At 50.0% G+C, this 27826-nt stretch overlaps 1 protein-coding gene across 1 annotated transcript in view; it reads right to left on the reverse strand.

Annotated features, from left to right (window-relative positions):
- CACNA1S (calcium voltage-gated channel subunit alpha1 S) overlaps positions 1 to 27826 on the reverse strand; it is a 74137-nt gene that overhangs the window by 32696 nt on the left and 13615 nt on the right. Inside the window, 15 exon segments of the mRNA XM_010362678.2 lie at positions 1197 to 1266; positions 1986 to 2079; positions 3182 to 3296; positions 4169 to 4289; positions 5618 to 5825; positions 6575 to 6800; positions 11455 to 11615; positions 13243 to 13324; positions 13776 to 13921; positions 16172 to 16275; positions 17587 to 17703; positions 17705 to 17793; positions 20290 to 20442; positions 20621 to 20763; positions 22524 to 22663. Of these exon segments, the coding sequence (XP_010360980.2) occupies positions 1197 to 1266; positions 1986 to 2079; positions 3182 to 3296; positions 4169 to 4289; positions 5618 to 5825; positions 6575 to 6800; positions 11455 to 11615; positions 13243 to 13324; positions 13776 to 13921; positions 16172 to 16275; positions 17587 to 17703; positions 17705 to 17793; positions 20290 to 20442; positions 20621 to 20763; positions 22524 to 22663 (1969 nt within the window).

The following is a 27826-nucleotide window of genomic DNA, read 5'->3' on the forward strand; positions in this document are numbered from 1 at the left end:
GTTGCACATATCTTTTGCTGTAAGCCATTTCAAACTAACTTTTAGAAAGAAGCAGTATATAAACACATTCAGTCCCCTTGGTAAGACTCTCTTCCTGCTGCCCAGCCCACACCTCCTCTACCCCTCCCTTCCTCATTTCTTTGCAGCCCCTTCCCTTTCCCTGACCTCAGATTTCCTGTCAGCCACTATCTCACCTGCACACCAGTCACTCCCATCTAATAGGTGGTAACTGTTAGATGAAACAACTTAAAATGAGTTATTCTAAAACACAAATATTCATTGCTGGTGGATATTTGAAGAAATTTCATTAGTCTTACTTCTACCAGCTCCGTTCTCCCATACTTCATTTTGCAAACTTCTTTCATGCATTCATTCATTAATTCAATTTATTGAGGCCTCCTCTGAGCCAAACACTGTGCTGTGTGGAACACAAAAGTTCCCCTGGAGTTTAGAGTCACTGGAGCAAACAGATGTTAATCAGCTGATTCCATAAGTAGACATAAAAGTAGCTGATCAGCTGATGGGACAAGTAGACCTAAAATTGCCCCACTGACCTGGTGCTCCAAAGGACCCAGGACTCAGAGAGTTCTTGGACCCCAGGGCTCTGCCAGGTGGCCTAGTAAGATTAATCCAGCCTGGTTCTGCTTGTCCTCTTCTTGGTCCAGATAAACGGAATTTCTGCAGCAGTCACTGGTTATTTGCATTTATGAGATGTTTGTGGTTTATCCACGGTTGTTTCTTATCCATGGTCTCCCTACCCCACCATTGTCTCCTCCTCTTGAACTTACCCACACTGCCTGTCATGGTTCTATTCATCCCTGTATCCTTCCGGCCCCCAGTCCTACTGGACACTGGATAGTGAGTAATCTGCCTCATTACTACATAGATAGGTGTGTCCTCATGTATGATCCATTCTGCATGACTGGCAGGGAAGACTTGTATACCCACACACTCAATAAATACTTGCTGAGTTACATGAAAATAAAATTTATGGGTTTTTCTGTTGTGTGCATTGTTGGGAGAGACAAGCTGGCAGATGGCTTATTTGCACAGAAGGATGTCTCCAGTGTTCTGATCTCCACATGGAGGGGTCCAGGTAGGGACACACAAGAGACTGCCCACAGGGAGAATTCAGGACCGGCACACCCCTACTTTACCCCAGCACCCTGCTCCAGTCCAGTCTCCAGCATCCTCACCTGGGAAGTCAGCTGAGGGATAGGGATCCTTCACCTCATTGACATTAGATTCAAACTCATCAATTTTCAGCTGTAGGAAGGAACACAATGACTATAACAATGAAAAAGAAGTTGCAGTTTCCCCTCAGTGAGCATATACTGGAGAGCCTATTAGCGTTCAGCTCACTTAATCATCCCTACAGGCTAAGGGACAGGGAATATTATGATCACCCCCATTTTACAAATGAGAGGCCAGGCCCAGCAAAGCCAGACAATTTGCACAAGCTCCCATGGGGCAAGGCCTGAGCCGGCCCTAGCCTGTCTGACTCTATCTTCACACACCCACTGCTTGGTTCTCCAGAAGAGAGTTGAACTTCCCAGGCCAGGACCTCCAGCCCCTCTGGGCCCGGTTCCCTGACTTTTTCAACTCCAGTTCCTCAGTTTTCAGGAATGGTGAGCAGAGCCAGATGGGAACAAGCAGGGTGGGGCTAGCAATGGTGGAAGCCAGTCTGGGCCTCTCAGTGGAACAGTGGGTGTCAAGGAGAGGAGGTAACTCCTTGGTCTGGAGTGGGAAGCTGCTATGCTGGAGAAGTCTGGCTCCCAGATTGGGAGGTCTGTGCTTCTCAGTGCAGGAGTCCCTGGAGATGGATTCGTTGGCTCTCCTTCCAGTCAGACACAGGGAAATGCCCTCACCTGGCCGATAACTCTCCTACCTCCCCAACATATCCCACCTGTACTCTGTGGTACGAGGGGAACCATGGGACTGGAGGAGCCCCCAGCCTGCCTCTAACATCCCCACGAGGTGCTCACCTTGGCAGTGGTGGGGATGCCTTCACCCTTGGGTTTCTGCTCCAGCTTCTTGACCATTGTGGACTTCTCCTCCTCTGACTTGTCTGGGAGACCCCTAAGTTAGAAAACCCAAAGTGGAAGCCAAATCAGAAAGTTCTCAGGGGTCTGCTGAGCATGACAACACCCTTGGGAGGATCCCACACCAAGGGCTGGGATCTGTAGGAGGAGTGGCATCGGCCCCCAGATGGGAAGTGCAGTGGGCTCAGGCAAGTCCTTTCTCTATGGTGAGTGGGCCCAACACACAGCATGGGCCCATGGCTACCTGTGGCTCACTGGTCAGCCATGTTTAATGTTGGTTGATAGTGAATGGGTGGAATGTGGCTTTGTACTGGGTTTATACAAAATTCACAGAGTGGAAACATGGTTTGCCCAAGATGGCTCCAACTCTTTAGAAATGTCTGAACTGCATTGCTGGTCCCTCTTTTTCCATCTTGCCTCCACAGGAACGGGTGTCCCATTCCTGTAGGCATGGGCATTGGAAGAAGCAGGACTCTGTCTAGAACCTAGGTACTCAAAGCATAATCCTCCAACCAGCAGCATGGGCACCACCTGGAAGCCTGTTCGATGTGGAACTCCGACCCTGCCCTATCTGATTTGGACCAGCTGAAACAGAATCAGCATTTCAACAAGATCCCTAGGTGATTTTTTTGCAGTTAGAGTTTGAGAAACACTGTCTAGAACACTAGAACACCAGTCTGCCTCCACTCCCGGAGGAGGGTCCCAGGCTACAAAGAATTCACTAACAAAGTCACAGATGGAGAGAATTGTGAAGAACCTGAGAAGCCAATGGCCACTTCACAGAAGAGAGGATGCCTGAGGCTCAGCAAAGGGCAACACCTCTCTCCTAGAAGCATGGCGACTCAGTAACAGGGTTGGGAAGGGAATTCCCAGGATCCCTCCCCAGGGGAGCCCTGCTCAACTGGCTGGGCTCTGAGGCTCTGGCATTCTGCATCCTGAGGCCTGTCTGTGCAGAAGGCCAACATGTCTCTGTTCCTGTCCACAGGGAAGGACCTCAGCCATCTCCATGCGCAGGTTGCAGAAGTTTGCCCAGTGAGGTGGGTGTTACCATGTCAGGGACCCTGATCATCTGTTCAGGGCTGGAAGGCCATGGCCACGGCTGAGCACTCCAGGTCCCTTCCTGCTAAGGAAGCACTCACTTGGACATCTTCCTGCGTTTTCTTTCCTCAGCCTTGGCTTTCTGGGCAGAAGTCAGGCTCTCCGCCTCGGCCAGGTTGTCCACGGCAATGGCCAGGAAGACATTGAGCAGGATGTCTGAGCGGGTTTAGCTAAGGAGCCTTCGGTTGTAGGTGGAAGGGAGCCTGCAGCAGGAGTCCTGCCTGCCTGCACGTGGGCAGCACCTAACCCCACTACCAGAGCTATCCATGGGAAGGTGTGGGTCCAGGCACATCATGGAAGGCCCTCAGGGAGGCCTGCCTGCGGAGATTACCCAGGAAGGAGCCTGAATCCACTGTGGCCTTGACTCCCATCTGTTTCCTGTCCAGACTGGTCCCAGCTCCCACACTGAGCTGCGTGGAGAGCCAGTGAGGCAAAATAAGTGAGACCCATGCGAGGCACGCATGAGTCGGGGAACAATGGTGCCCTTCCTCCCCACTACCCACAGTATCACATTCCATGGTGCAGGCACCAGGATGCCTCAGGCACTGCCAGTATCTCTCCAGTCCCATCCACCTCACCCTCATATCTGCTCCTCTCATCTCTCGGCCTGTCCTGGCTCCATCTTTCTGGTCCCAGTGCTCAGGCTGATCATCCCGGCCACAGGGTCCTGGTGGCTCCCTGCCTGCCTCCGAACCTTTGGAGCAGGCTGTCCCACCATCTTCATGCTCTTCAGCAAAGCTCTGTCCTTCCTCCCCACTGCTCTAGGCTCACTGACCTTACTGGGCTTTTAATTCCTCCCAGCTGTAGCCAAACACCACTGTGAGTCTCTAATCTTTTGGCAGAAAGAGTTATTCTACAGCTATACCTGCATTTGTTACGTCCTACTCCCCTACCCCATGGGCTTGGGAGCTCCCCTCCAGCCAGAGGGCCTGGCTACCTAGAAATTGGACACCCTTGACCCCCATTTTAAGCCCTTTCCCCCACCCCCTCCCTAAGCTCTTTTCTGCACCCTGCTCCTAAGGGGATACAGTTGCCACAGACAAAAAGGATGATGAAGTAAATGCACACAAGCATGCCGGGGTAGGACGGCCCACCGTAGGCCATGATCCCATTGTACATCATCGAAGTCCAGTCTTCACCTGTCAGGATCTGTGTGGAGGGAGGAATGAGGGCTCGGGAACACAGGGGGCCTGAGAGACTTCTGTTGGGACTACATAAGACCGAAGGTCTCCTCCAACTCTGTGGTTCTCTCAGACCTTCCCTCTTTTCATTCCACAGTCCGGGTGGCCAGCCCCTGCTCTCCCCAAAACCCTTATTCCAGCTGGGTGTGGTGGCTCACGCCTATAACTTATCACTCTGGGAGGCCAAGGTGGGTGGATCATTTGAGGTCAGGAGTTCGAGACCAGCTTGGCCAACATGGTGAGACCTCATTGCTACTAAAAATGCAAAAATTAGCCAGGCATGGTGGTGGACACCTGTAATCCCAGCTATTTGGGAGGCTGAGGTAGGAGAATCGCTTGAACCCAGGAGGTGGAGGTTGCAGTGAGCTGAGACTGTGCCACTGCACTCCAGTCGGGGTGACAGAGTGAGACTCCATCTCCAAAAACGAAACAAAACCCCTATTCCAATGATATAGAAGCTTATCACTGCTCTCTATGGACAAGGAATTGGACTGTGGGCTTGCCACTTCCCTGTTCTGTTCCTAATCCCCGGGCTTCACTGTGATGCACCCACCCAGGCCTCCTGTTATTCTGGCCTTAGAAGTCATGTGAAATGTCAAGTTTCTTGAAAGGTCCAAGGCCTGACCAGCCAGTGGGGCTAATGGAAGAAAGAGTGGGCAAAGCCATCCACAGGACCGACGGACGATCACATGCTGCCTCTCTCACTGGTACAAAAGGGAGGTGTCACTCATGAAATATGGGCCACTCCAGAGAGGAATGTTTCCACGTCTATACTAAGAAAACTCCTCCAGGAAGCCAGGGACCCTGAAAGCTTCTCACTGAGCCACAGCCATGCTCCTTTGGGTGGCTGATAGTGAACTGGCTGTGCCGTGCCTGCAGAGTGAGAAATGGTTTGCGTTTCTCTGGGGCTTTCTCAGGCTTGGGGAAGAAAAGCTCCCCTTATCTGACTTTGCCCTGAGACCTGAGTAGCACATGGGAGAGAAAGCATGCATCTGGACTCCCAGGCCATCCCTAACCCAGTCATACTATCCTGCAGTAGGCCAGCACTGTGCTGGAGACCAGAAACAAAGACTAATCAGACAAAGTGGGTGCAGCTACAGTGAAGGAGACAAATAAGCAAGTGTCACAATGGAGAGACACACAGGTGATAGGGGAGCCCAGAGAAGGACATTGCACTCAACCAGCAGATCCGAGAAGGTTTCCTGGAGAACGTGATGCCCACCTTGATCTTAAAGGACAAGAGAAGCAGGATTCAGCAACTGTGCAGAAGGATGGCCACGCAGAGGGAGAGCCTACCTGGAAGACGCTGATGAGGGCTTGGGGAAAGTTGTCGAAGTTGCTGCGCCGTACTTCTGTGTCCTCAAAGTCATACCTTCCCCCAAAGAGCTGCATGCCCAGGAGGGCGAAGATGACAATAAAGAGGAAGAGCAGCAGCAGCAGGGAGGCGATGGAGCGGATGGAGTTGAGCAGGGATGCCACCAGGTTGCTCAGCGACGTCCAATATCTGAAGGAGGAGGAGGCACAAGATGGGAGGAGATAGACCCTCTCACTGGGGCCCACGAGGTGTGGACAGGCTTGGGGGAAAGACTCAGGACTGACATGACACAGAGGGAGGGGGGCTGCCTTGGGGCTGGAAGGCCCTGGATTCATGGCTGCATGCCCGCTGTCTCCTTCCTGCGGAGCACTTGTCTGTAATTTCACACTGGTTAAATATGGCTATTGATTAACTTTAGGTCCCATCACCGGACGAGAAACCCCGTGAGAGTAAGGATGGCTTTTCTCCCGCACACCTTCGATGCCCTGTGTCTAGCACAGTACCTAGCTCACGCAAGTGATGGCTAAATAGTGCAAGCAGATGAACCCCTCTCCTCTTCCTTCACCACCTCACAAAGGCTCTGATTGTCTGTGTTCCTCCTTCTTTCTTATTTCCACCCCTTTCCCTACAGCTCTTCCTGTCCTTCTTCCCTCTTCCCATCTTTCCTTTTCTCTTCTTCCTTTCTCTTTTCCACCGCCCCCTCTCCCTGCCCTACCATAGACTATGGTAAGAAAAAAACAGAGAAATGGATTCAAAGTGGGGAAGTGATTCCTTTTTTCACAGAAGGAGGTCATTTCAAGGAGGGAGGGAAGTCCAGGCAAGGGGCCACTGGTGAACCTACACACATTCCAGACCCCGGGAAATAAGGTGGGTGTAGACCAGACCAGGCCGTGGTGACTGCCGGGGACCCGGGAGTGCCAGCCAACCCCAGCACTCACTTGGTGATCTTGAAGATCCTCAGGAGGCGGATGCAGCGGAGCACGGAGATGCCCAGGGGCGTCATGGCGCCCGACTCCACCAGCAGGATCTCCAGGATGCCGCTGCACACCACGAAGCAGTCGAAGCGGTTGAAGATGGACATGAAGTACTGGCGCAGGCCCAGCCCATACATCTTCATCAGCATCTCGACAGTGAAGAGGGACAGTAGCACCCGGTTGGCAATGTCTGCAGGGTTGGCGGCACAGCCTTGGCATCACTCTCCTTCCCTTCTCTTGCCTCCCAGCCTTGGCCTTGGCTGGGCCTCAACCCAGGATGCCCCTTCCCTTGTTTCCAAGGCACCATGGATTTTTTTGGGGGGTGCAGGGGACAAGGCCTCACTCTGCTGACTGGAGTGAAGTGGCACAATCATGGCACACTGCAGCCTCAACTTCCCAGGATCAAGTGATCCTCCCCACTACCAGCGTGTACCACCACATCCAGATAGTTTTTTGTATTTTTATAGACAGGGTTTCATCATGTTGCCCAGGCTGGTGTTGAACTCCTAGGCTCAAGCAATCCGCTGTCCTCAGCCTCCCAAAATGCTGGGATTACAGGTGTGAGCCACCATGTCCAGCGAATTTTTAAATTAACTTAAAAAAAAAAAAAAAAAAAACTTGGTAAATTTTGCCCATTGATTTCTTGCAAGCTAACTCATATCATATTTAACAGGAAGATGATTTTATTACTTTTAATTCTACCAAAGTTCATTAAGTCTGCTACTCTCTCATTCCTATACACCTCCCTCCCGGTAGAGAAGGGTCCTGCACCTACCTGAAGCCAATCCGTCCTCCTATGCTTTGCCCGCCCCCCCTTTTCGGGAAGCTCCCTATCCATGATTCTTTTTCTTTCCTATATATTTAACTTCTTTCTTTCAAATAGGCCCTCCCTTTGCCATTCTTAAAGCCCAAGTCTAGGCCGAACGTGGTGGCTCACACCTGTAATCCTAGCACTTTGGGAGGTCGAGGCAGGTGGATCATGAGGTCAAGAGATCAAGACCAGCCTGACCAACATGGTGAAAACCTGTCTCTACTAAAAATACAAAAAGTAGCTCAGTGTGGTGGCACACGACCGTAATCCCAGCTACTCGGGAGGCTGAGGCAAGAGAATCACTTGAACCTGGGAGGCGGAGGTTGTAGTGAACCGAGATTGAGCCACTGCACTCCATCCAGTCTGGCGACAGAGTGAGACTCCATCTCAAAACAAAAACAAAACAACCCCAAGACTCTCCCATTTTCCCTCTAACTCCTGTCCTAGCTCTCTCCTCCCTGTCACTGTCAAACTCTCAAAAGTTGACTATATTGCTTTCTTCACTTCTTCACCCCTTGCCCTGCCCCATTTGCTCTTTACCTCATCCCTACCTGGATGCACCCTCACAACTTCACCAACACAACTCTCTCCAGGGGCATCAATCTGCCACATCCAATGCTGATCTAACCCTCCCGCTCCTGACCAACCGGCAGCACTGGGCACTGTTGACCATCCTCTTGCTTTTTCAAGCATTCTGTCCTTGGTTTCTGTGGTGCCACATCCTTCTGGATTTCCTCTACTTCTCTGTATTTTCCTAAGCCTCCTCTGCAGATGCATTCTTTACATCAGCAAGCATAGGGTCTTCCAGTTCTCCCCACTCCCACCCTGCCACTTTCTTTCTGTGTCCTGACTGAAAATCGCAGACTGCTTTGACTACTCTGTGACCCGCAGCTACAGTTTATTCTCAGCAGGCTTGACCTCAAATTGGGGCCTTGAACATTCCTAGGCACTAATAAAGGTAATAGGTGTTGCTCCAAACATTGAAAGGAACTGGACACAGCCCTTAGCCAGATCCCTTAAACCCTTACGTAAAGTCCATGCCCTCACCCCATTGCTGTGGATAAGTCTGGGTAGAACATCCCTTTTCTCTTGCTGTCCATCACGAGGATTGCTGCAACATTCTGTAGTAAGTTTCCCCAACAAAAGCTTTGGACTGATCACCCTGGCATTTAGTACTTCTTCCTTTGGAATCGCAACCGACCCTATCTCAGGACTGTCTGGGGTAGTCCTTTGTGGGAATTCCCCTACCACTGCTTTTGGGGCAATTCCAGCTGAGGTTTCAGTAGGATGAAACAGCGAGTCACTGAATGCTTGATTTAAGTGATAGACTTGAGTATACACTCTCCCCTGGGGATCTGGTGTTATCTAAGACCACAGCTTCAGACCATCCCCACCACGGCCTCCCAGATTTAGCTCTTTAGCTGAGACTGCTCTGCTGGGTTCCAGACCTATTTTTCCATCTGCTTCCTTGACATGTACATTGGGAGGTCTCAAAGGCACATCAAACTCACCATGCCCAAGACGAAGCTCATGGACTCCATACCTACACAAGGCACTGATAAGATTTTGATTTTTCACTTTTTTTTTTTTTCTCCCAGGGCCTCTAGCAGGAATAAACTTCCAAGCTCGTTTCCTGGCCCAGTGAGATTTTGGCTTCCCTTCCATGGGGCAGCCTTTCCAGGGCCCTGGCTCTGTGTAGGTGTGACAGTTCCAGTTCCCACCTCATGCAGGCCCAGGGCCCTGTCTCCAGCCCTGCACAGGCCTTAGGAACCCAGCTGCTACCCATTAGGATTTAGGCCTAGGTCTAAAATGTCCTTGGAAGTCAGTTCACAAACTCGCTGCTCTGCTTTTGGGTCACTTCTTTGTTTCCACCACTCAAAGACTTCCTTTTCATTCCGGGAAACATAGTTCTTATGCCTTACGCAGCATTGTTACATGTTTGTTGCGGGGAGGGTACTGAGCTTGTCCACCGTGTTGTTGGAACTGGTCCTTCTTTTCTCATATCCTACTCCTCTCAGGGTCCAGAGCTCCACACCCAGGGGAACATCTACCACGTGGAGGAGGCTGACTTATGGACCTTCCACCAAGACTGAGCTTTCCAAGACTCAAGTCTGATCATACTATATTCCTGCTTTTAACTTCTCATTGGCTTTCCATTGCCTAAAGTGTAAAGTCCAACACGTTATTCACATATAAGACCTGATATCGTTTGGATAGATAGCCCTGCCCAAATCTCTTGCAGAAATGTAATTCCCAGTGCTGGAGCTGGGGCCTGGTGGAGGGTGTTTGGATTACGGGGGTGGATTCCTCATGAATCGCTTGGGCCGTTTCTTTGGTGTTAAGTGAGCTCACTCTGAGTTCACCACAAAACCTGTCATTTAAAAGTATGTGGCACCTCCCCTCCCAGTTTTTGTCTCTTGCTCCTGCGTTCACCATGTGACATGCCTGCCCTCCCTTTCTTCCATCATGACTGTAGGCTTCCCAAGGCCTCCTCAGAAGCTAAGCAGATGCCAGCCCATGGTTGCTGTAAAGCCTGCAGAACTGTGAGCCAACCAAACCTATTTTCTTTATAAATTACCCAGTCTCGGGTGTTTTTTTTTTTTTTTTTTTTTTTTTGAGACAGAGTCTCACTCTGTCGCCCAGGCTGGAGTGCAGTGGCCGGATCTCAGCTCACTGCAAGCTCCGCCTCTCAGGTTTACGCCATTCTCCCGCCTCAGCCTCCTGGTAGCTGGGACTACAGGCGCCCGCCACCACGCCTGGCTAGTTTTTTGTATTTTTTAGTAGAGATGGGGTTTCACCATGTTAGCCAGGATGCTCTCGATCTCCTGACCTCGTGATCCGCCTGTCTCAGCCTCCCAAAGTGCTGGGATTACAGGCTTGAGCCATCGCACCCAGCCTTTTTTTGTTTTTTTTTTTTGAGACAGAGTCTCGCTCTGTCACCAGGCTGGAGTGCAGTGGTGCAATCTCAGCTTACTGCAGCCTCCGCCTTCTGGATTCAAGTGATTCTCCTGCCTCAGCCTCTCGAGTAACTGGGACTATAGGTGCACGCCACCACACCCAGCTAGTTTTTGTATTTTTAGTAGAGATGGGGTTTCACCATGTTGGCCAGGATGATCTCAATCTCTTGATCTTGTGAGCTGCCCGCTTCGGCCTCCCAAAGTGCTAGGATTACAGGTGTCAGTCACCACACCCGGCCTCAGGTATTTTTTTTATAGCAGTGCAAGAATGGCCTAACACAAGGCAAACATGTGAGCAAACATATCTATTGCCACTCTCTTAGTCACATGCAATGTTCTTATGGCTTACTGAATTCACTAAACTGTTTTACATCTTCATCTCTTTGCACACACTGTTCCTTCTGCAGGATCCCCTCCTCCCTTTGACTACCTGGGGCTTGTCTACCTATCCTTTAAGATCCACAGAGCTCCAATATCTCTTCTGTGATTCTCCAATTGTTGCTATTTTGTATTTACCTCTATCATTGCCCTCCTTGTATTGACTTGGAATTATTTATTAATATCAGTCTTCCCTCTGGCTAAGTAAGCTCCTTGAAGCCGGGAGCAGTGTATGAGTGTTCTCTGTACCCTCAGTTCTTTTCCTGTACCTTACATATAGGATGCACTCAATAAATAGCTGGTGAAAGATTGTTGTTTTTGTAGTAGAATCTGAACTTGGGTGCTTAGAGTTCTAAATTACTAGCAATTTTATGTCCAGGGATCTGTGATTAGAATAATCTGCCTGGACACCTGGGCAAGCACCTGTCCCAGCCTATTGCTTTTACTGCCCTTGGTAAGTTACAATGCCACGAAGAGGAAAATTGGGTATGTTGTTTGCTACTTGAGGTTTTCGTTTTACCCCCGTGAAAGGAGTGGATTTGGTCATATAATCCAACACTCATGGTCCATAATTTTTAGAAAATGATGTCAATATCTAATTAACTTCTTCTGCAAAACCTGCAGTACCATTGGCTGACTTTGACATCAAGCCACAGCCACATGTGCCCTCCTCCCGGCTTCACTCCCTTCCGCCTCACCTTGCAAATGGGTCAGCCAGAGAGGCTGGTTGTGGTGCTCTGAGGCGATAGACAGGGTGTTGAGGGCAACGATGAGAATCACCAGCCAATAGAAGACCTTGGACTTCACGATGTCATGGCACTTCCAGCGAAAGATGCGGTTCCACTGCCTCCAGTGCCGGCTAAGGGAGGGGACAGAGGATGGTGCACAGTGCTGCGCTGGTCTACACCCCACCTGTCCAAGCTACCTTCATACGAACTCCAGCCATGCGTAGTTGACCACTCCTCTTCCTCCAGCCACATGAGAGAAGCTCAGGGCATGAGCTGGGGATCCAGACTGAGTAAAATCCTCCATCTTTCACGGAAGAGCAATAGTGATGCAAACCTCCGAGGCAATGGAATGAGAGGATGCACGCAAAATGCTTAGCACAAGTGCCTGGCAAGGAGCAGACACTCCATGTGGTTTAATTTTAATTAAAGCAACTCTGAGATGCCATGTTTTGCCCATTATCCAAGGCCACTCTTCAACAAATTAATAATATCTGGGGAGGGTGAGGGGAAATGAGCTTTGACAGTACAATCTTTTGGGATGAATTGGCAGCACTTACCAAAATTTAAAATATGTATGTTCTCTTTATTAATGTTTTATTATTTATTTATTTAGACAGGTCTTTTAGGTTGCCCAGACTGGACTTGAACTCTTGTGCTCAGGTGATCCTCCCACCTCAGACTCCCGAGGAGCTGGGAGTAGCTATACCCTTTGACCCAGCAAGTATTTCTAGAGTTCCTTCGGCAGAAATGGTCATACTCATCCACAACTGTTCCCTGCAGCACTGTTTGTATTGCCAAAGAGGGCAAAGATTAACTACACTATGGTATATTCATCCTGTGGAATATTTTACATCCAAAGATACACAAAAGAAAGTGAATCTGTTCTTAAAATTGCTCTCCATAGATAATTTTAAGTAAAAAAAAAGTAAGTCACTAGATAATCCTTTATTGGATTATCCCTTAGTGTATATTATATTCATTTACTTGACAAATTTTTGGCAAAACCTCATATGTGCTAGGCACTCTTCTAGTCCCTGTAGTGACAGTAGTTAACATAAACAACCCCATTGTGTAAAAAATCAAAACAAAAACCAAAAAATCCTGGCGCGTGTGTGTGTTGGTGCAAGAGGGATGAAAGCACAGAAAAGATCTTAGAGGCTACACATCTGTTACCATGGTTACCTCTTTGAAAAGCACTGGGGACCTTCATTTTTTCTTTGATGTATAGCTCTATTTTTTGATCTTTCAAAATCATAATTAAGTGTGAATTTGTAAAAGGAAACAGCCAACCAAACAAACCAACCCTCCTCTTAAGACAAAGGCGAGAGAGCGTGGAGTGTGCTCTTGCCTCCAGCCTCCTTCCTGAGGGGCTCCCGGGTTGTGCAGCCTCTGCTGCATACACTTTCCCTCTTCCCTCTCGGAGGTTTCCAACACAAATGACCTCACCCAGCTTCGCCCTGATCAGGGTGAAGCAGTAGCAAGCATGCTCACTGCTCCCGGAGGCTCCCAGTGTCCTTCTTATGTGCTATATAAATAGGTCACTGCTCAAGACCCCTCTGATCACACATTCCCCGAAGGTCTGGTCCCTGTGGAGTCCCTCAGAGCAGGAACTGGCCCTGTTTTCTTAAAAAGGCTGCCTTTCTAAAGGATTAGACAAGTGACTCTGAAACCACTGAGGGGAAGTAACTGGACTCTACCCTCATGTCTCAGGGAGCTGGGGGTTGGCAGGGGGTCCTGAGGCGGTGGGCAGATACTCACATGAACTGGATGATTTTGTTCAAGCCTGCAATTTCATACAGGCTCTCTGTGTCAGAGCCACCTTCATCCAAAGACAGTTTTCCTGGAGATAGGAGAGAAAGAGTCAGCCAGCCTTCGGGGCCCCTCTAGGCTGGACACACCTGGGCTGGGCACCTGGGACAAGGGCCCATTGACCAGAGACATCTGTGACAATGGGTCCTAGATAGGCCTGGATTTCTTGGTGCTTTCCAGAGACTGAGAGTTCCAAAGACAAAAAGCCCACTTTATCTGCAGGAGAAGGGCTGTGAGGATGGGCAGTATGTACCTTTGGGAAGAGCTCTGGTCACACCTGGATCCTACCATTTTGAGCCATTTTGCTTTAGGCAAGTCACTCACCCTCAGAGGACTAATGCTAGACTTGCTCAGTGGGCCTCCCAGGCTTGCTGGGGGGTTAAATGAGGTAGCGCTGTCCACGGAGCCCGAATGCAAGGTGTGGCCCAGAGGTGGGAGTCAGAGAGTGGGGTGAGTGCTAACCACAGCCTTTGGGCCCAAACCTTCTCTGAAGTCCTCAACATCCATGACCTCGCCCTGCGTGATCCAGCTCATGTAGCCCCGAAGGTCCTCATCTAGCTGCTGCTTCTCCCGGAGCTTCTGGAAGGTTCCCCTGGACTTGGCCTTCTCCCGCTCCTTGGTGAATTCCCTGAAATGGGATGGATGAGCCAGGAGGGGAGGAGAAGAGGAAACAGGGTCAGGGAAAGACTGAGCTTTCTGAGGACAGACAAACCCATTCTGTGGCTGGAGTGCTCCTTTTTCTGGGCCCAGGGTGTTGCCTGGGGTCCAGGTGCCCCTCAAGGTGGCTGAGAGACAGCCCCTCTCACTTCCCGCTCACCCATCCCCACCCACCAGAAACACCCTGGAGCATTCCTTGCCCCTTCCTCATTTCTTTCTTCTCATCCATCTCATTGTCTCCTGCCTTGTTTTGGGGTTCCCCTTGCACATTAGGGGTGAATGACAAGGCAGTCCATTGCCTAACTGAATCAACCACGGAGCCTCAAACTGGCCGTACTGCCCCCGCCCTTCAGACTACCTTAGAAATTTAGTTTCGTATAGACCAAAGGCCTGGGAAAATTCTCCTGGGACTCTGAGGAACCAGGTGGCAGGGCTGGAAGAAAAGGACCCGAGGCTCCGCGAGGGATCTTCAGGCCAGCAGAGGGCAGCCCTGGGCTATGGCCACCTTCCCCGCGGGGCAGGGGGAAGACGGCAGCACAGGCGTGGGCTCTGAGGAGCTGCACCTGGCAGCCAGGAGGGGTTGGCCCACAGGGCAGGTCGAGTCGCCCTGGTCAGGTGGGGTCCAGGGAGGGGGTCTTGACCAGTTTGTGCCATGGACCCTTTGAAAGTCCAGTGAAGCCTGTGGATCTGTCTTCAGAATAATGTGAAATGCACAAAATAAAACCAAAGCATGACAAAGAAGCCAGTTACAGTCAGGCTTCACTTAATGACTGGGATGCGTTCTGAGAAAGGCATTGTCAGGTGACTTCGTCTCTGTGCAGATATCAAGAGCATATTTACACAAACCTAGATGGGAGAGCCGACTACACATCTAGACTATACGGCATAGCCTGTTGCTCCTAACCTACAAACCTGGACAGCACGTTACTGTACTGCACACCATAAGCAATTGTAAGTATCTGTGGATCTAAACATAGCTAAACATAGAAAAGGTACAGTAAAAATACAGTACAATCTTAGCGCCCCACTGTTGTGGATGCAGCCCATCATTGACTGAAATGTCTTCATGCAGCACTTGACTGCATGTTAAAATGCAGTTATTAAAATGCAAAAAAATTGTGATCGAGTAATACATTTGCTTTTTCATTAACTCATTAACTAGCAAGATCTAGCTGCAGGTCTGGTATCTATCATAATTTCAAAGTATGAAGTAATTAGTATAAATACTATTCACAACTGTAATGTGACATGATTTCTATTAGGACAAGTCATAGGCCCTGCTAATAGCACTGTGGTTTGTTGCCTATGTTCGTTACTAAAGGAAACACTAAATTTCAGTTACAGTTGTGAAAAATAAAGATAAATGTTTCCTATCCAAGTTCACAGTCTCCCAGAATTCTATCTACAGACTGCCTGGAGGGAAGCTTCTGGAATGGGATGATACCAATGGGGAAGAAGGCTGATGGTGACTTCTAGCCTCTCTGCTGTGCTGGGGTGGGTGGAGGGATGACAGCAGGACTGTCTCAAAGAGAACAGCTCTCATTAATAATAACCATTAGTATTTAGTGCTTATTTTGTGCTGGACTCTGCTCTAAGTACTTTATACATATTAACTTATTTAATCCTTACAACAATCCTGTGAGATAGAAACCGAAATAATTCTTATGTGGCTGATGTGGAAATTAAGGCACAGAGAAGTTAGGTAATTAGGTAAAGGTCACACACCCACCAAGCAGTAGGGCTCAGATTTAAATGTGGGCATTCTAGCTCCAGAGTCCGTGTGCTGAACCGAAAGCCCCACTGCCTCTTAGTGCTGAGGCTCCCCTTAGGCACCCCCAGGGCCAGGTGGTTGGAGTCTCAGGGGCTTCACTGAGGAGTGTCAAAGCAGAGGGACAGGAGGGGAGAGAATGGGAGAAGACGTGAGGAGGAGGAGAAAGGCAAATTAAAAATTGAAGGGCTCTTGGGTGTATCTCCTCTCTTCCTGCTCACCAGGAAGGAAGCGCTCTTGGCCCAGCTGACACAGCAGGGAACCCAGGGATGAGCCAAGGGCCTGACACACAGCCCCCTGCCCTGCTCCACTCCTTCCTCCTCCTCCTTTCTCTCCTCCTCCTCCCTACCCCCCCACCTCCTGTTTCTTTTCCCTCAGTTCTTTTTCCTTCCTCCTCCTTCTCCCCTCCTCCTCTTTCTCCTTTCCCCCCTGGCTACCTCTGAACTTTCTTACCCACTCAGGACACCCAGCACCAGGTTGAGGATGAAGAAGGATCCCAGCAGAATGAGGGTGACAAAATAGATCCAGGGCCACTCATTCCCGATGGCATCATTGACCTGGTCAGGACAGAGGTGTGATTCACCGAGTTGAGGACTTGGCTCCCCTTCCCCAAGTTTGCTCATTAAGACTCCACCCAACCCTGGGGGACAAGGAGAGAAGCCACCCTGGGACAGTGAGTGGACATTTTTCCTAGCCTGAGGACTAGTCTGGAAGGCCTTTTCCAGCCTGAGGACTAGGATCTGGTCTGAAAGGATCTCCCTAGGGAGGACTTACTGACTGCCTACCTGGTCCGGGCAAGACTGACCTAATTTCCCTCCAACCAAGAGTGTTTGACCTCCCTCATAGACTCTATCTCCGGTTGATTTATTTAAAGCCAAGATTTTTCACATGAACAACCTCTGTGACCCTGGACAAGTCACCTAACATCTCTCATCATTATTCCCATCCGCCTAATGGTGATAATGACATGGGCTGTCTCTCCTCACAGGCTTGAAACAGAGGTGAAATCATACATGTGACAGTCCTTTGATATTTTAAATAATTTGCTCTCCTAATACACACTTACAATAAATATTTACACTAATCTTTTACATTTGCAAAGCATTTGACAGTTTTACAATCCCCCCACCCCCCTAATAGGCAGCATCATATTGTGGTTAATTCCGGATTGGAGCTGGGGGATCAGAGTTCGATTCTTGGCTCTGTTGCTCACTAAGTTCTTAACCGTGGGCAAGTTACTTTAATCTCTCTGAGCCTCAGTTTCCTTATCTGTAAAATGGGAGCAATGCCTTCCATCATTGAAGGATGAAATAAGAAATCTAACTAGCTCTTAACAAACACCAAATAAATAATATACTCCAACAAAGAAACTCTTATGGAGTCTTGACCGTGTGCCAGGCACTGTTGTAATTCTCCCACTAACTCTGATATAGACAGTGTTATTATCCTTATTTTACAGGTGAGGAAACTAATATCTTATAATAGTTATATGGGAAAGCAGTCTTGCAGAGGAAAGGAAAAAGACTCAAAGAGCCCTTCATTCCTCAAAAAGTCTGAAATTCTAAGCCATCAGAATTAAGTCACTCACAGCCAGGTTTTTCCTGGTTTCCATTCTTCACCCGCCCCTTGGATCCTGCATAGACATACTGTATCGTGGGGATTTCCCCATAAGTTGCTGGGGCACATACCTGGGAACCAGAAGGGGACACACATCCTGTATAGATTCCCCAGGGAGGAGCAAGAGGGAGCTGTGGTCACTCAAGTCAGAGACTGCCCTCCTGTGTGGACTGACAAGCCCTCCCTCCCTGCTCCCTTGCAAACCTGTGGATGAAGGGAGATGGTTCTGGCAGGCCCGGGCCCAGACCCACCCAGTAAAGGACGTCAGTCCATCCCTCCATGGTGATGCACTGGTACACGGTGAGCATGGAGAAGCCGAAGTTGTCAAAGTGGGTGATGCCATGGTTGGGCCCTGGCCAGCCACCCCTGGCACTCACTGCCATTGATGGTGCACCGGCGCCCTGAGCCTGTCCTGGCACAGGGCGATGGCTCCTCATTCTCCACCGTGGCCACAATATCTGGAGGCAGAAGGCAGAGGGAGCATCAGACAACAGTAGTAGGTGGACAATGACAGGAGGAAAGGTGTATAAGAGCAGTTTAAGAGAATTGAGCAGTAAGTCTAAAGACACTCTGCTGAAAACGCAAAAGACAGCTTCACACGGAGCAGATGGTGACAGTGAAGAGGAATGCCTGGGGCTGAGGATGGCTACAGGCAGCAGGAATTACGTCTTGGGCCCCCGGGCCTCATGGCAGGGTCAGCTTCTAGGATTAATTGTCCTATGCAGTGCAACCCATGAAAGAGGAGTAATCTGAGTGTCATTTGTTCCCACAGAACTTTAATAAAGAAGGCAGCTGCCTGGCTGGACTAGGGCTGGAGGTGGAGGGCTCACATGTTCTGACTTGAGAGTTATGTCTGGGAGGTGAAATTGGAGAAGCTCCAAAAGCACTGGGCTGAGCTGTACAAGACACCCAGCTGACGGGGCAGGGGTCTGCACTCAGGGGAAGTTCCCGCCAGGCCCGAGCCTGCACTCTCCTTTGTTCCCCTGGATGATGCTTTCTTGTCTCTAAAATCCTGTACTTCTGATGACATCCTGCATCCCCTTTCATCTTAGGATGTTTTACAGTCTCCTTTTGTGTTCAGAGATTAGATTGGCTCATCAGAACTGGAACACCCTGCCTCACCTATTTACCGTGTAGGCTATTAACCTATTTAGCATGTAGGCTCAATGCTCTGAAGATGGAAAGGAGAGGACACTGATGGTCCTGAGGGGCCCCTGACCCCATGAAGTCAGAAGCCCTGATCTGAGAGGGGCTTTTGAGCACTGCTGCTCAGCATTCCTCAAGACCTCATGAGAACACCACTGAGACCTCCAAATTTGGGTTGAAGGTGTGATCGAAGGTCCCCTCCTATCCATCCTGATAATGCTTATTATAGGATGTAGATTGTGGTGGTGATGGGAAGAGGTTGAGATGGGAGGGGTCTGGGAATATAACCCCTGAAAGCTGGACCAGAGTTTACTCTTGTGAGTTGGGGTTGGGACTGATGTTGACTGTCCCTTTGTTGTCAGTGGTCATGAGGAGGTGAGTAGAGTTTCCTGAGACACTGAAGGTCAAGGAGTGTTATTCTGGTGAGTTCAATGCCAGGACTCATGGAGGAGGCTAAGTCCCAGCGAGCTGCTGGCAGGGTAGAGCAGCCAGTCTCAGAGCGGGACCTGATACTTTTACAGGGTGTTGGCCTGACCAAAACGATTTTCACAATACTGCTAAGATGTTAGTTGCCCATCTGTCTCTCATTCTCTCAACAATGTAGACTGGAATTTTCCAGAGGCTACATGAGGTGCGATGTGGCAGCACGCACACACAGAAGTTGATGTGAGAGTCCAGCATCCTCTATCGAGCCAGGCATTGAAGAGATTTACAAAAAGTGTGAAATAGCATCACCACTCTTCTCACCAAATATTACTGGTTTTTGAAAATCTAGTTATTTTTTATTAGAAATGTACTATTTATGTTCTCATGTCATGGGTTTCTTACTGTTCTTTAAAAGTGAATTAATAAATTAATGTTGTGACATGTTCCTCAGTTTTCATTTCTCATACCATGAATATCAACAGATCAAAACCTATATAAACAAAAGGTCTTTTTTTTTTTTTTTTTTTTTTTTTTTTTGAGACGGAGTCTCGCTCTGTCGCCCAGGCTGGAGTGCAGTGGCCGGATCTCAGCTCACTGCAAGCTCCGCCTCCCGGGTTTACGCCATTCTCCTGCCTCAGCCTCCCAAGTAGCTGGGACTACAGGCACCCGCCAACTCGCCCGGCTAGTTTTTTGTATTTTTTAGTAGAGACGGGGTTTCGCCGTGTTAGCCAGGATGGTCTCGATCTCCTGACCTCGCGATCCACCCGTCTCGGCCTCCCAAAGTGCTGGGATTACAGGCTTGAGCCACCGCGCCCGGCCGAAAGCTCTCTGAAATTTATAAGAGAGAAAAGGGGTCCTGAGGCCAAAAAGTTTGAGAACTGCTGGTTCAGCTCAAGAATATCTGGGCTTCAATGTAGGTTATTTCTGGAAACTCAAAAAATGACTGCCTTTGGCTCTTGGGTGTTTTTTCTGAGGTCCCATTCAGACCCTATTCTGGGTGCCTGCTCTGAGGGGCAGCTCAGACTAAAGCTAAAACTATGTGACAGGAAAAGTACACATAGAAATTCAGGCTTATCCCATGCCTGTGTCTCCATCCACCACTGGCTCAGAGAGCCTGGAATATACCACATTGCATGTGGGGTAGGGGGTAAGGGTGTTTCAGAACAAGCCGTGGCCCAGGCCCCTGCTCACTTTCTTGGCTCACTGACTCCGGTAGAGCTGTCCTTCCTCCAAGTCCTCCCTATCCAGGAAAAGCCCATTCCCAAGGCCAATAGATGTGGGGGCAATGGCCAAGCCCTGGGCTCCTTCACCAGGTAGGGTGGCTCCCCCTTCTGAGCCGTCCTAGGCCCTGTCCCACAGTCCCACTTTCCCTGGAAGCTCACCTGTGCCAGTGAAGTAGCAGGTCTTGTGCATCTTGCCCTTGAAGAGCTCCAGCCCAATGATGGCATAGATGATGACCATAAAGAGGACCAGCAGGGCGATGTGGAAGAGGGGGAGCATGGCCTTGAAGATGGAGTTCAGGACCACCTGCAGGCCTGCAGAGGAAGCCAGGGAGGGGAAAAGAGGAGTCACCTCCACTTGGTCTCATGGCCCTCCCTCCCTATAAATTCTGGGAAGCCTCTGAGATGTCAAGGTAGGAAGGGGACCCAGAACTGGGGACAAGGGAACAGGAAGGGAGAGGAGAAAGGGGTCTGCAGGGACACTGCCACCCACTAGGCACCCCCGACACCAGCCGGAGGGGTCTGAGCACTCGGAAGGCTCTGAGGGCCTTGACATCCAAGCCGGCTCCTTTGCTGCTCATTGGGGCTGTGTTGCTTTGGATGACGTTAACCTGTTCCAGAATCACAGTGAAGACCCTAGAATGGAGAAGAGGGAGAGAAGGGGTCCAGGGGTTGGAAAAGCCACTGCCCCAGTGGTCTGGGGCCCTGTGTCCTGTCCATGCTCAAGCACCTGTGGAAAGGCCTGGGGGAGAGATGGCAAATATGGTTCATCAACTAACAAATGATCTGATCATGCTTACCTGGGGAATTTCACTTAAAAGGATTCTGACATCAAGTTCATACTCAGGGAAAAGAGTGGTGCTCCACTTGTGAGGTCTACTTTGCGTGCTCAACGGGGTTGAGGTATGTGTGCCACAGGTGTCGTCCCTGGCCCTAGGGCTGAGCACCCCCTACATGGGCTGGAGGTTACCTGTATCACACTCAGTGGCGACCCAGAGAAGAAACTCCACAGCAAGTTCTCCCTGCACGCTTTTCTTCCTGGCTGCACTTTTTGATAATGCCCTTTATTTTCTTTCCTACTAGCCTCCTCTTCCTCTTTTAATTTACTCAAATTTCCATTATCCTTTGAAGTCTACCTCAAATTCCTTCGCCTCCGAATCCTTCTAACGGCAGAACTCCCTGGGACACATTGCGTACGAAACAACAATGTGCTGTGAGGTGTTGCTCTCTGCACTCTATTATTCTGTACGCACTTGTCTTGGCTTCCAACCAGGGCAGTTTGTAAAAGGCAGAGGCCGATTCACAGAATTCTTCTATTTTCCCTGTTGAGCCAAAAGTAGCACTGGATGGCTAGCAGGTAACCAACACCATCCTTTCAGAACTAAAGGACAGCATTCTGGTTAAGCATGCAGGCTCTGGAACCGAGACTGCTTTGGCTTGAATCCCAGCACTGCCACCAGCTAGCTGTGTGACCTCGGGCAAGTTGCTTGACTTTTCTGTTCTTTAGCTTCCTTATTCATAAAATGAGGAAAAACAGGATTGTGGTGAGAATTAAATGAGACGGTGCATGTAAGCATATATTAAGTACTTGATAAATGCTATTGTTATCATTACGTGGTAGTTACGGTAATGCTATGGGTAGAGTTATGTTCCCTCTAAATTCATATGCTGAAGCCCTAACCCCTAGCACCTCAGAATGTGGTTGTATTTGGAGACAGGGTCTTTAAAGAGGTGGTGAAGATGAAATGAGGTTGTTAGGGTGGGCCCTCATCCAGTTTGCCTGGTGTCCTTATAAGAAAAGGAACTCTGGACACACAAAGAGACACCAAGGATGCGCATGCACAGAGGAGAGACCGTGTGAACCCAAACCTGCCAGCATCTTGACCTTGAATTTCCAGGCTCCAGAACTGTGAGAAATAGATTGCTGTTGTTTCAGCTTCCCAATCCGTGGAATGTTATTATGGCAAACCTAGCAAACTAATACAGTTAATAAATGTCCGTTTTGTGAACCTGAATAACAGGTACTCAATACAGGTCCATGGAATAAACTAATAAAGGACAGAGGGTGAGAAACTTATGAACATCCAGAAACTGCTGGCCAGTGGAACCTTCCATATCATTTCCAAATTTGTATGATGTGAGGAGGATAATGGAATTTATAGCATCTAGCTGGGGAAGGAGATTGTGACCTGCGGGCAGGGTCAGGAGCAATGACCCACTCTCCACCAGCATGGACAGCACCCTTGCCAGGCCAGCCTCTAACAGAGGCTGCTCCGTGCAGTGGTTAGCACAACGGTGGAGTCCCACTCCACCTCTAAGATGCTGGTGGTGGTGGCAGTGGGCACAGAGTCCTCAGTGAGGGTCTGACCTCCAGTCTCCCCATACCCAGCTCTCACCCCAGGAAGACAATGGTGAAGTCCAGCACATTCCAGCCGCTGCGCAGGTAAGCATCCTGGTGGAATAAGAAGCCGTAGGCAATGATCTTCATGGTGGCTTCAATCGAGAAGACGATGAGGAAGAAATACTCCAGCTTCTCCTGTGGGAGCAAACGTGGTCCACAGCATGCCTCTGTGCTCTCCGAGCTCACCCTTGCTCTCTTCCCTGCAGCCATGCTGGGTTCCCTGCTGTTGCTCAGGCACGCCTGCCTCAGGACATTTGCACCTGCTGATGGAATGCCCACCTACCTCCACACCTACACACCCCCGCACTGCCACTCCCTCACTTTCCACAGGTCTTTACTCAAAATTCCTTCACTGAGGCCTTTTCTGGCCACCAACTGTAATGCAAGCTATCTCCAGCATTTCATGTTCCTCTGCTCTGCTTAATTTGGTCTTCTTAGCACTTACTCTTAGCTTAAATACCATATCTATATATATTATATATATGAAATCTTGTTCATTATCTATCTTCCCCACTAGAATATAAACTCCATGAAGCATGGGGATTTTTGCCTTTTTTTTTTTTTTTTTTTTTTCATTACTCGACTTCCAGAGATGAGAATGGGTTGAATATATGAAGGATCTGAGGCACCCAAAATGAAAGTCCCCAGGTGGTTTTTCTGGTTTTGGCACCTTTCTTCTCCCACCATGCAGGGAATGGATGGTAGGAGATGGGAGTGGATTGCTCAGAACTCCAGATGCCTTCCCTTGCTGGGCAGTGTTGCTCTTTAATTCATTTTCCTTTAAGGTTCCCTGCCCGCCCCACCTGCCCTCACATTGGCTTCCTTTAGGCAGCTCCTTAAAGGGCATGACCCTATTACACAGGGTGAGTGGAGTGTGGGGTACACTGTGTGTGGGGAGCACAGGTAAGAGGCTGAGGTTTCAGCTCAGCCCCACTCTGCAGAAGGCCCTGCCGACACTCCAGGCCCTGACCCTGTAGCCTGATCCTCTGTGTTACCCTATCCTTAGTCCTGTCACCCTTCCCCCTCTTCTGGGCCCAGGTGAGAGCTATTTCTAACTGAGGAAGCAGGCCTCTCTTGTTGGGACTCCAGGCTGAAACTGCTCTCCTTACAGCCATCTGAACCCTGGCTTGGCAGCTTCTAAGAGCTCTGGCCTCCAGGCCTCCCCAGATAAGCACAGCCTCCCGAGGAGGTGCTGACCTAGCCTGCAGCCTAGGCCAGGCTGCAGCACGGCACAGCTCCAGGAGGTGTGTGTATATATGTACACAGATCTATCCTGATTGGTGCTTCCTGGAGTCACACAACAAGGGGGTCTGTATGCCCACAACCCAGCCCCCATTAGTGTCCAACACTCACACCCATGGAAGCATCTCCTGGGACCAGGGGCCCTCCCCATCAGCACACTGCGGAGGCGTCACTCAATATTCACAGTTCCTTTACTGCGGAGCCAGACTGGGGAATGGGGCACTCCATTAATGATATGGAAGATAATGTATTTTTACTTCCAAGTGAGTAGGTGTGGGAAGCAAGGGAAGAGGCCCTCACATGGCTCATTATTGTGGATAGGGCTCCAGAATCCTCCAAACTTGTCATTCAGAGAATTTTCCTGAAAGCATGATTTTCCCCTTCCACATAGAAGGGAAAACTACAGCATACGTGGACTAGACTTGCTGTTCTTAATTTTGCCCTTCATTCCTTCTATTAATTTGTGATCCCAAAGCTTTCCCCTTCTTCCAGAAAATGGTAATATGATAATTAAAATGCAAAGCCATGCAGTTCTGTGAAAGGGCCTGTTGATGGAGACTGTGCTTGGCACTCGTGGGGAATCGTGGAGCAGCCACTCCATGGAGGGGAGCTGCAAAGGGAGGTCTGGGCACCCTCCCTGGCAAGAAGAGTGGACTGGGCCAACTACAGAGGGATCTCCCTGGAATCGGGTGGGTGATCTCCCCTCCTCTGCAGGACAGGTTTCCTGGGAGTCAGGCACACCATTAAGGGAAAAGTGTAAGGGAGGAGAGTGAAGTCAAGGCAGCATTTACAATTTCAGGTTGCTGCAATCCCAGGGGGATAGACAGAAGTGGGGTTGAGGCAAGGAAAAGCAGGACCTGAAATAGTTGCAGTGCTCACAGGCTGGGCGGCCAGCCATGAACACCAGATAACTGCCTGCACCTGCCACTGCCTGTCTGGCTCAGCCTGGCCCAGAGAGAGCTTGTCAGGGGCTGCGGGCTTCAGATGAGGTCACTCAGTTTCCTCAGCCTGTTAACTCCAAGGCCTGCCTCTTTCCACCATACTCCCTCCAGCCCAACCCTGAAGTGCCTGGAAGTAAAACTCAGTACCATACAATCCCTGTGTGTGCACACAGCATGAGCCCTCGTTCCGGAGGAGAGGGAAAAGGGATGTGTCCACTCTTGCATCACAGGAACAGTGTCATCAATGTCACACTGGGTTGGCTGACAGCCTCTGCAGCCTGGGCTCAGTCTTCCATGGAAGAATGAGGGATAGTCATTCCACAGATATTTATTAAGCTTTGGACTGGATGCCCTGGGTAAGACCTGGCTGTCTCCCCAAGATCAAAGTCATCAACCTTCCTAAAACATCCTAATTTCCTGTGACAACCCCCAGAGCCCACCATGGGCAGGTGGGAGGCAGGAGATACGTGGTGTGATGGTTCTCACCAGCTCTGCTGCTTTGGGCAAGTTCCTAAGCTTCTGTGAACCTCCGTTTCCTCATTTGTAAAACTGAGATAATGAGAGCTACATTGAAGGGTCATGGTGAGGATTAAATGGCACCTTGTGAGTAAGTGGCTACCCCTGCCTGGCATGCACCAAATGCTGAATACATCACAGCTATTGTTATGAGACACCTGGACCCTTGGTGAAGGTCTGTTTTCTGCCTACACTGTGTTCTGTTGGTTTCCATTATGTTCTATTGGTTTTCACAGAGCTGTTGTTTGATGTCATGGCTGTGGGTGGTCACCAGGGCTTGCCTCTGACCCACCTCACACTTCATATGTTTGAAACAAAACTCCTCCTCCTGATAAACCTGCTCTTTCTCATGTGTCCCTGTCTCAGCCAAAGGCACTCAGTGGCCCAAGCCAGAAACCCCCAGGGTGTTTCTGGACTCCTCCTCCCTCTTGCTCTCCCTGGGTCCCAGTGTCTGGCAGGTACAGGCCATTCCAGTCCTACCATCTCCAGAATCCAGCTCCTCCTCTTCAACTGCTCCTGCCCTTGCTTGCTCTCCCCTGCCTGCAGTGGTCCACCGCCATCCACATCTCCTCCCCTGGGCCCTTCTCCATACAGATCCAGCCACTGCTTTGCTTGCAAGTCTGCAATGGCTCCACAACACTTAGCAGAAAATCCAAATGCGTTCCCATGGCATGCAAGGTCCTCCATAACATGACCCATGCTGATCCCTCTGGCCTTGCCACCAGCCTGCTGGCCACCCCGTCAATCATGTGGAATGACTTTCAGGTCCCCTAGCTCGTTCCGGAGGAGACTGCCCCAGCCTCCACCTTTGCTCATCCCGGCCCCTCTACCTAGAGTGTCCCTGAGGCCCACTGCCCAAGTAGACCTCCTGCCTCTTACAACCCTTTGACCCCCCACAGGGAGCACCAGCCCTGTGTCCTCACCATCCCTTATAATCCTGTGCTGCTCTTTGCTGCCTTCTGACAGACTGCAGCTTCCTTGAGGCCATGTCATCCTCACATGTGTTCCTAACTGTGGGGACTTTCCATGGCTTCTCTGTCCCAAGAACAGGAGAGAGGTGACATTCCCCCATCAGTAATAGCATTTGGGCTTGGGGGCCAGGGTCACTCTCCAAAGAAGGCTTCTTGGAGTTGCTGTTGGTGGTGGGTGAGGGGAGGTTTTATGGTTGAGAAGGCCCCCACCAACTGGTGATTCTGATGCCCTTCCCCCAGGGGCGTATGGTCCCCCGACACAGATGAAAGTATTTCAGACTCAGGGCTTCTGCCCTTGCTGTTCTCTCTGCCTGGAATACTCTTCCCCAGATATCTGCATGACTCACTTGCTTCCTCCTTGCAGGTCCCAACTTGAAGGTCACTTTGTCACTGAGACCTTCCTGGCTCTCACCCCTTGACTGTCTATCTTCTTAGCCTGATTCATTTTTCTTTTTAGCTGTTGTCAAAACTTGACTCGCTATATATTTGTTAATTTATTTGACCCATCTCTCTTGACCTGAATATAACATCACTGAGAGCAGGGACTTAGCTCTGTTCACTGCTGTGTCAACTACATCTGGAACAGTGCCTGAAAGTGCTGTGATGGAATGAATGAACCAGTGTCCTGGGGCACTGCTGCGAGAGGTGCAGGCTGTGGGCAGGTGCGGCTGCACACCATCACTATCACTCTGAGACGAGGTCAGTGGAGGCATTGAGTAAGCATTTGGAAAATTCTATGGCAATCTGCAGCCACTTCCACACATATGGGTGGACTATAGACCATTCTGGATTTGTCAAAGTCACATGGCAAATCCCAGCTGGCCCACACTGTGGAGGGGTCCCACACAGTAGGACCATGTATCAGGCCATGATGGAGTAGAAATTAAAAATGACCAACTGTGGTCTTTCCCTACAGATCATCTGAGAAGCCCTGCCCCAGAATGCATCATCCTGCCCAGCACACAGTAGGCCCTCAAGCTATGTTTGTTGAATAAATGAACAATGGAAAGTCAAAATCTCTGCTCACCTTCAAACCAGGTGCAGCCTTGGGATCTGTATTCCTAAGAAGAGACACTGGACCTCAGGTCCTGATCCCAGAGCAGGAGAGCAGTGGCTGTCCCTGACCCCCTGATCTCTGAACTCAGGGGAGGACAGTGAGCCCGTCTGACTTTGTGACGTGAGAGCTCCCTTACCTCAGCCCCCAACAAGCGCCTTTATTACTAAATGTCCCCTTCAAGGGAATTCTCATCCTTCCATAGACAAGCCTCTAACTGGTACTCCCTGGGGCCACACTTAGCTGGAGGTTGTCCTGGTGTGTGACCCCTGATGCACAGGCCTTGTACCTGCTCCCAGGGTCACTGGAGCCAGGCACTCCCAGAGTCTTGGGCTGAAAACAGCAGGGCTGGGACCGCACATCCCCTCACCCTCCCACTGCCTCTGTTTTCAGGCTGAGTCTGCTATCTCCAAGGGTCAGCCAGTCCTGAATGCTTCTCCTCCCCCGGCCTGCATGGGGCTTTGTGGGAAGATGATGAGAACCGGTTGGGCTTCCCTCCAAAGGGATCTGCCCAGTGCCAGTGTCCCTATCTGGGACCATAGAGGCAGCAGCTACCACACCTTCTTCCCCTGCA

Source organism: Rhinopithecus roxellana, chromosome 1 (assembly GCF_007565055.1).
Source record: "Rhinopithecus roxellana isolate Shanxi Qingling chromosome 1, ASM756505v1, whole genome shotgun sequence".
In the NCBI taxonomy this organism is placed as follows: domain Eukaryota; kingdom Metazoa; phylum Chordata; class Mammalia; order Primates; family Cercopithecidae; genus Rhinopithecus; species Rhinopithecus roxellana.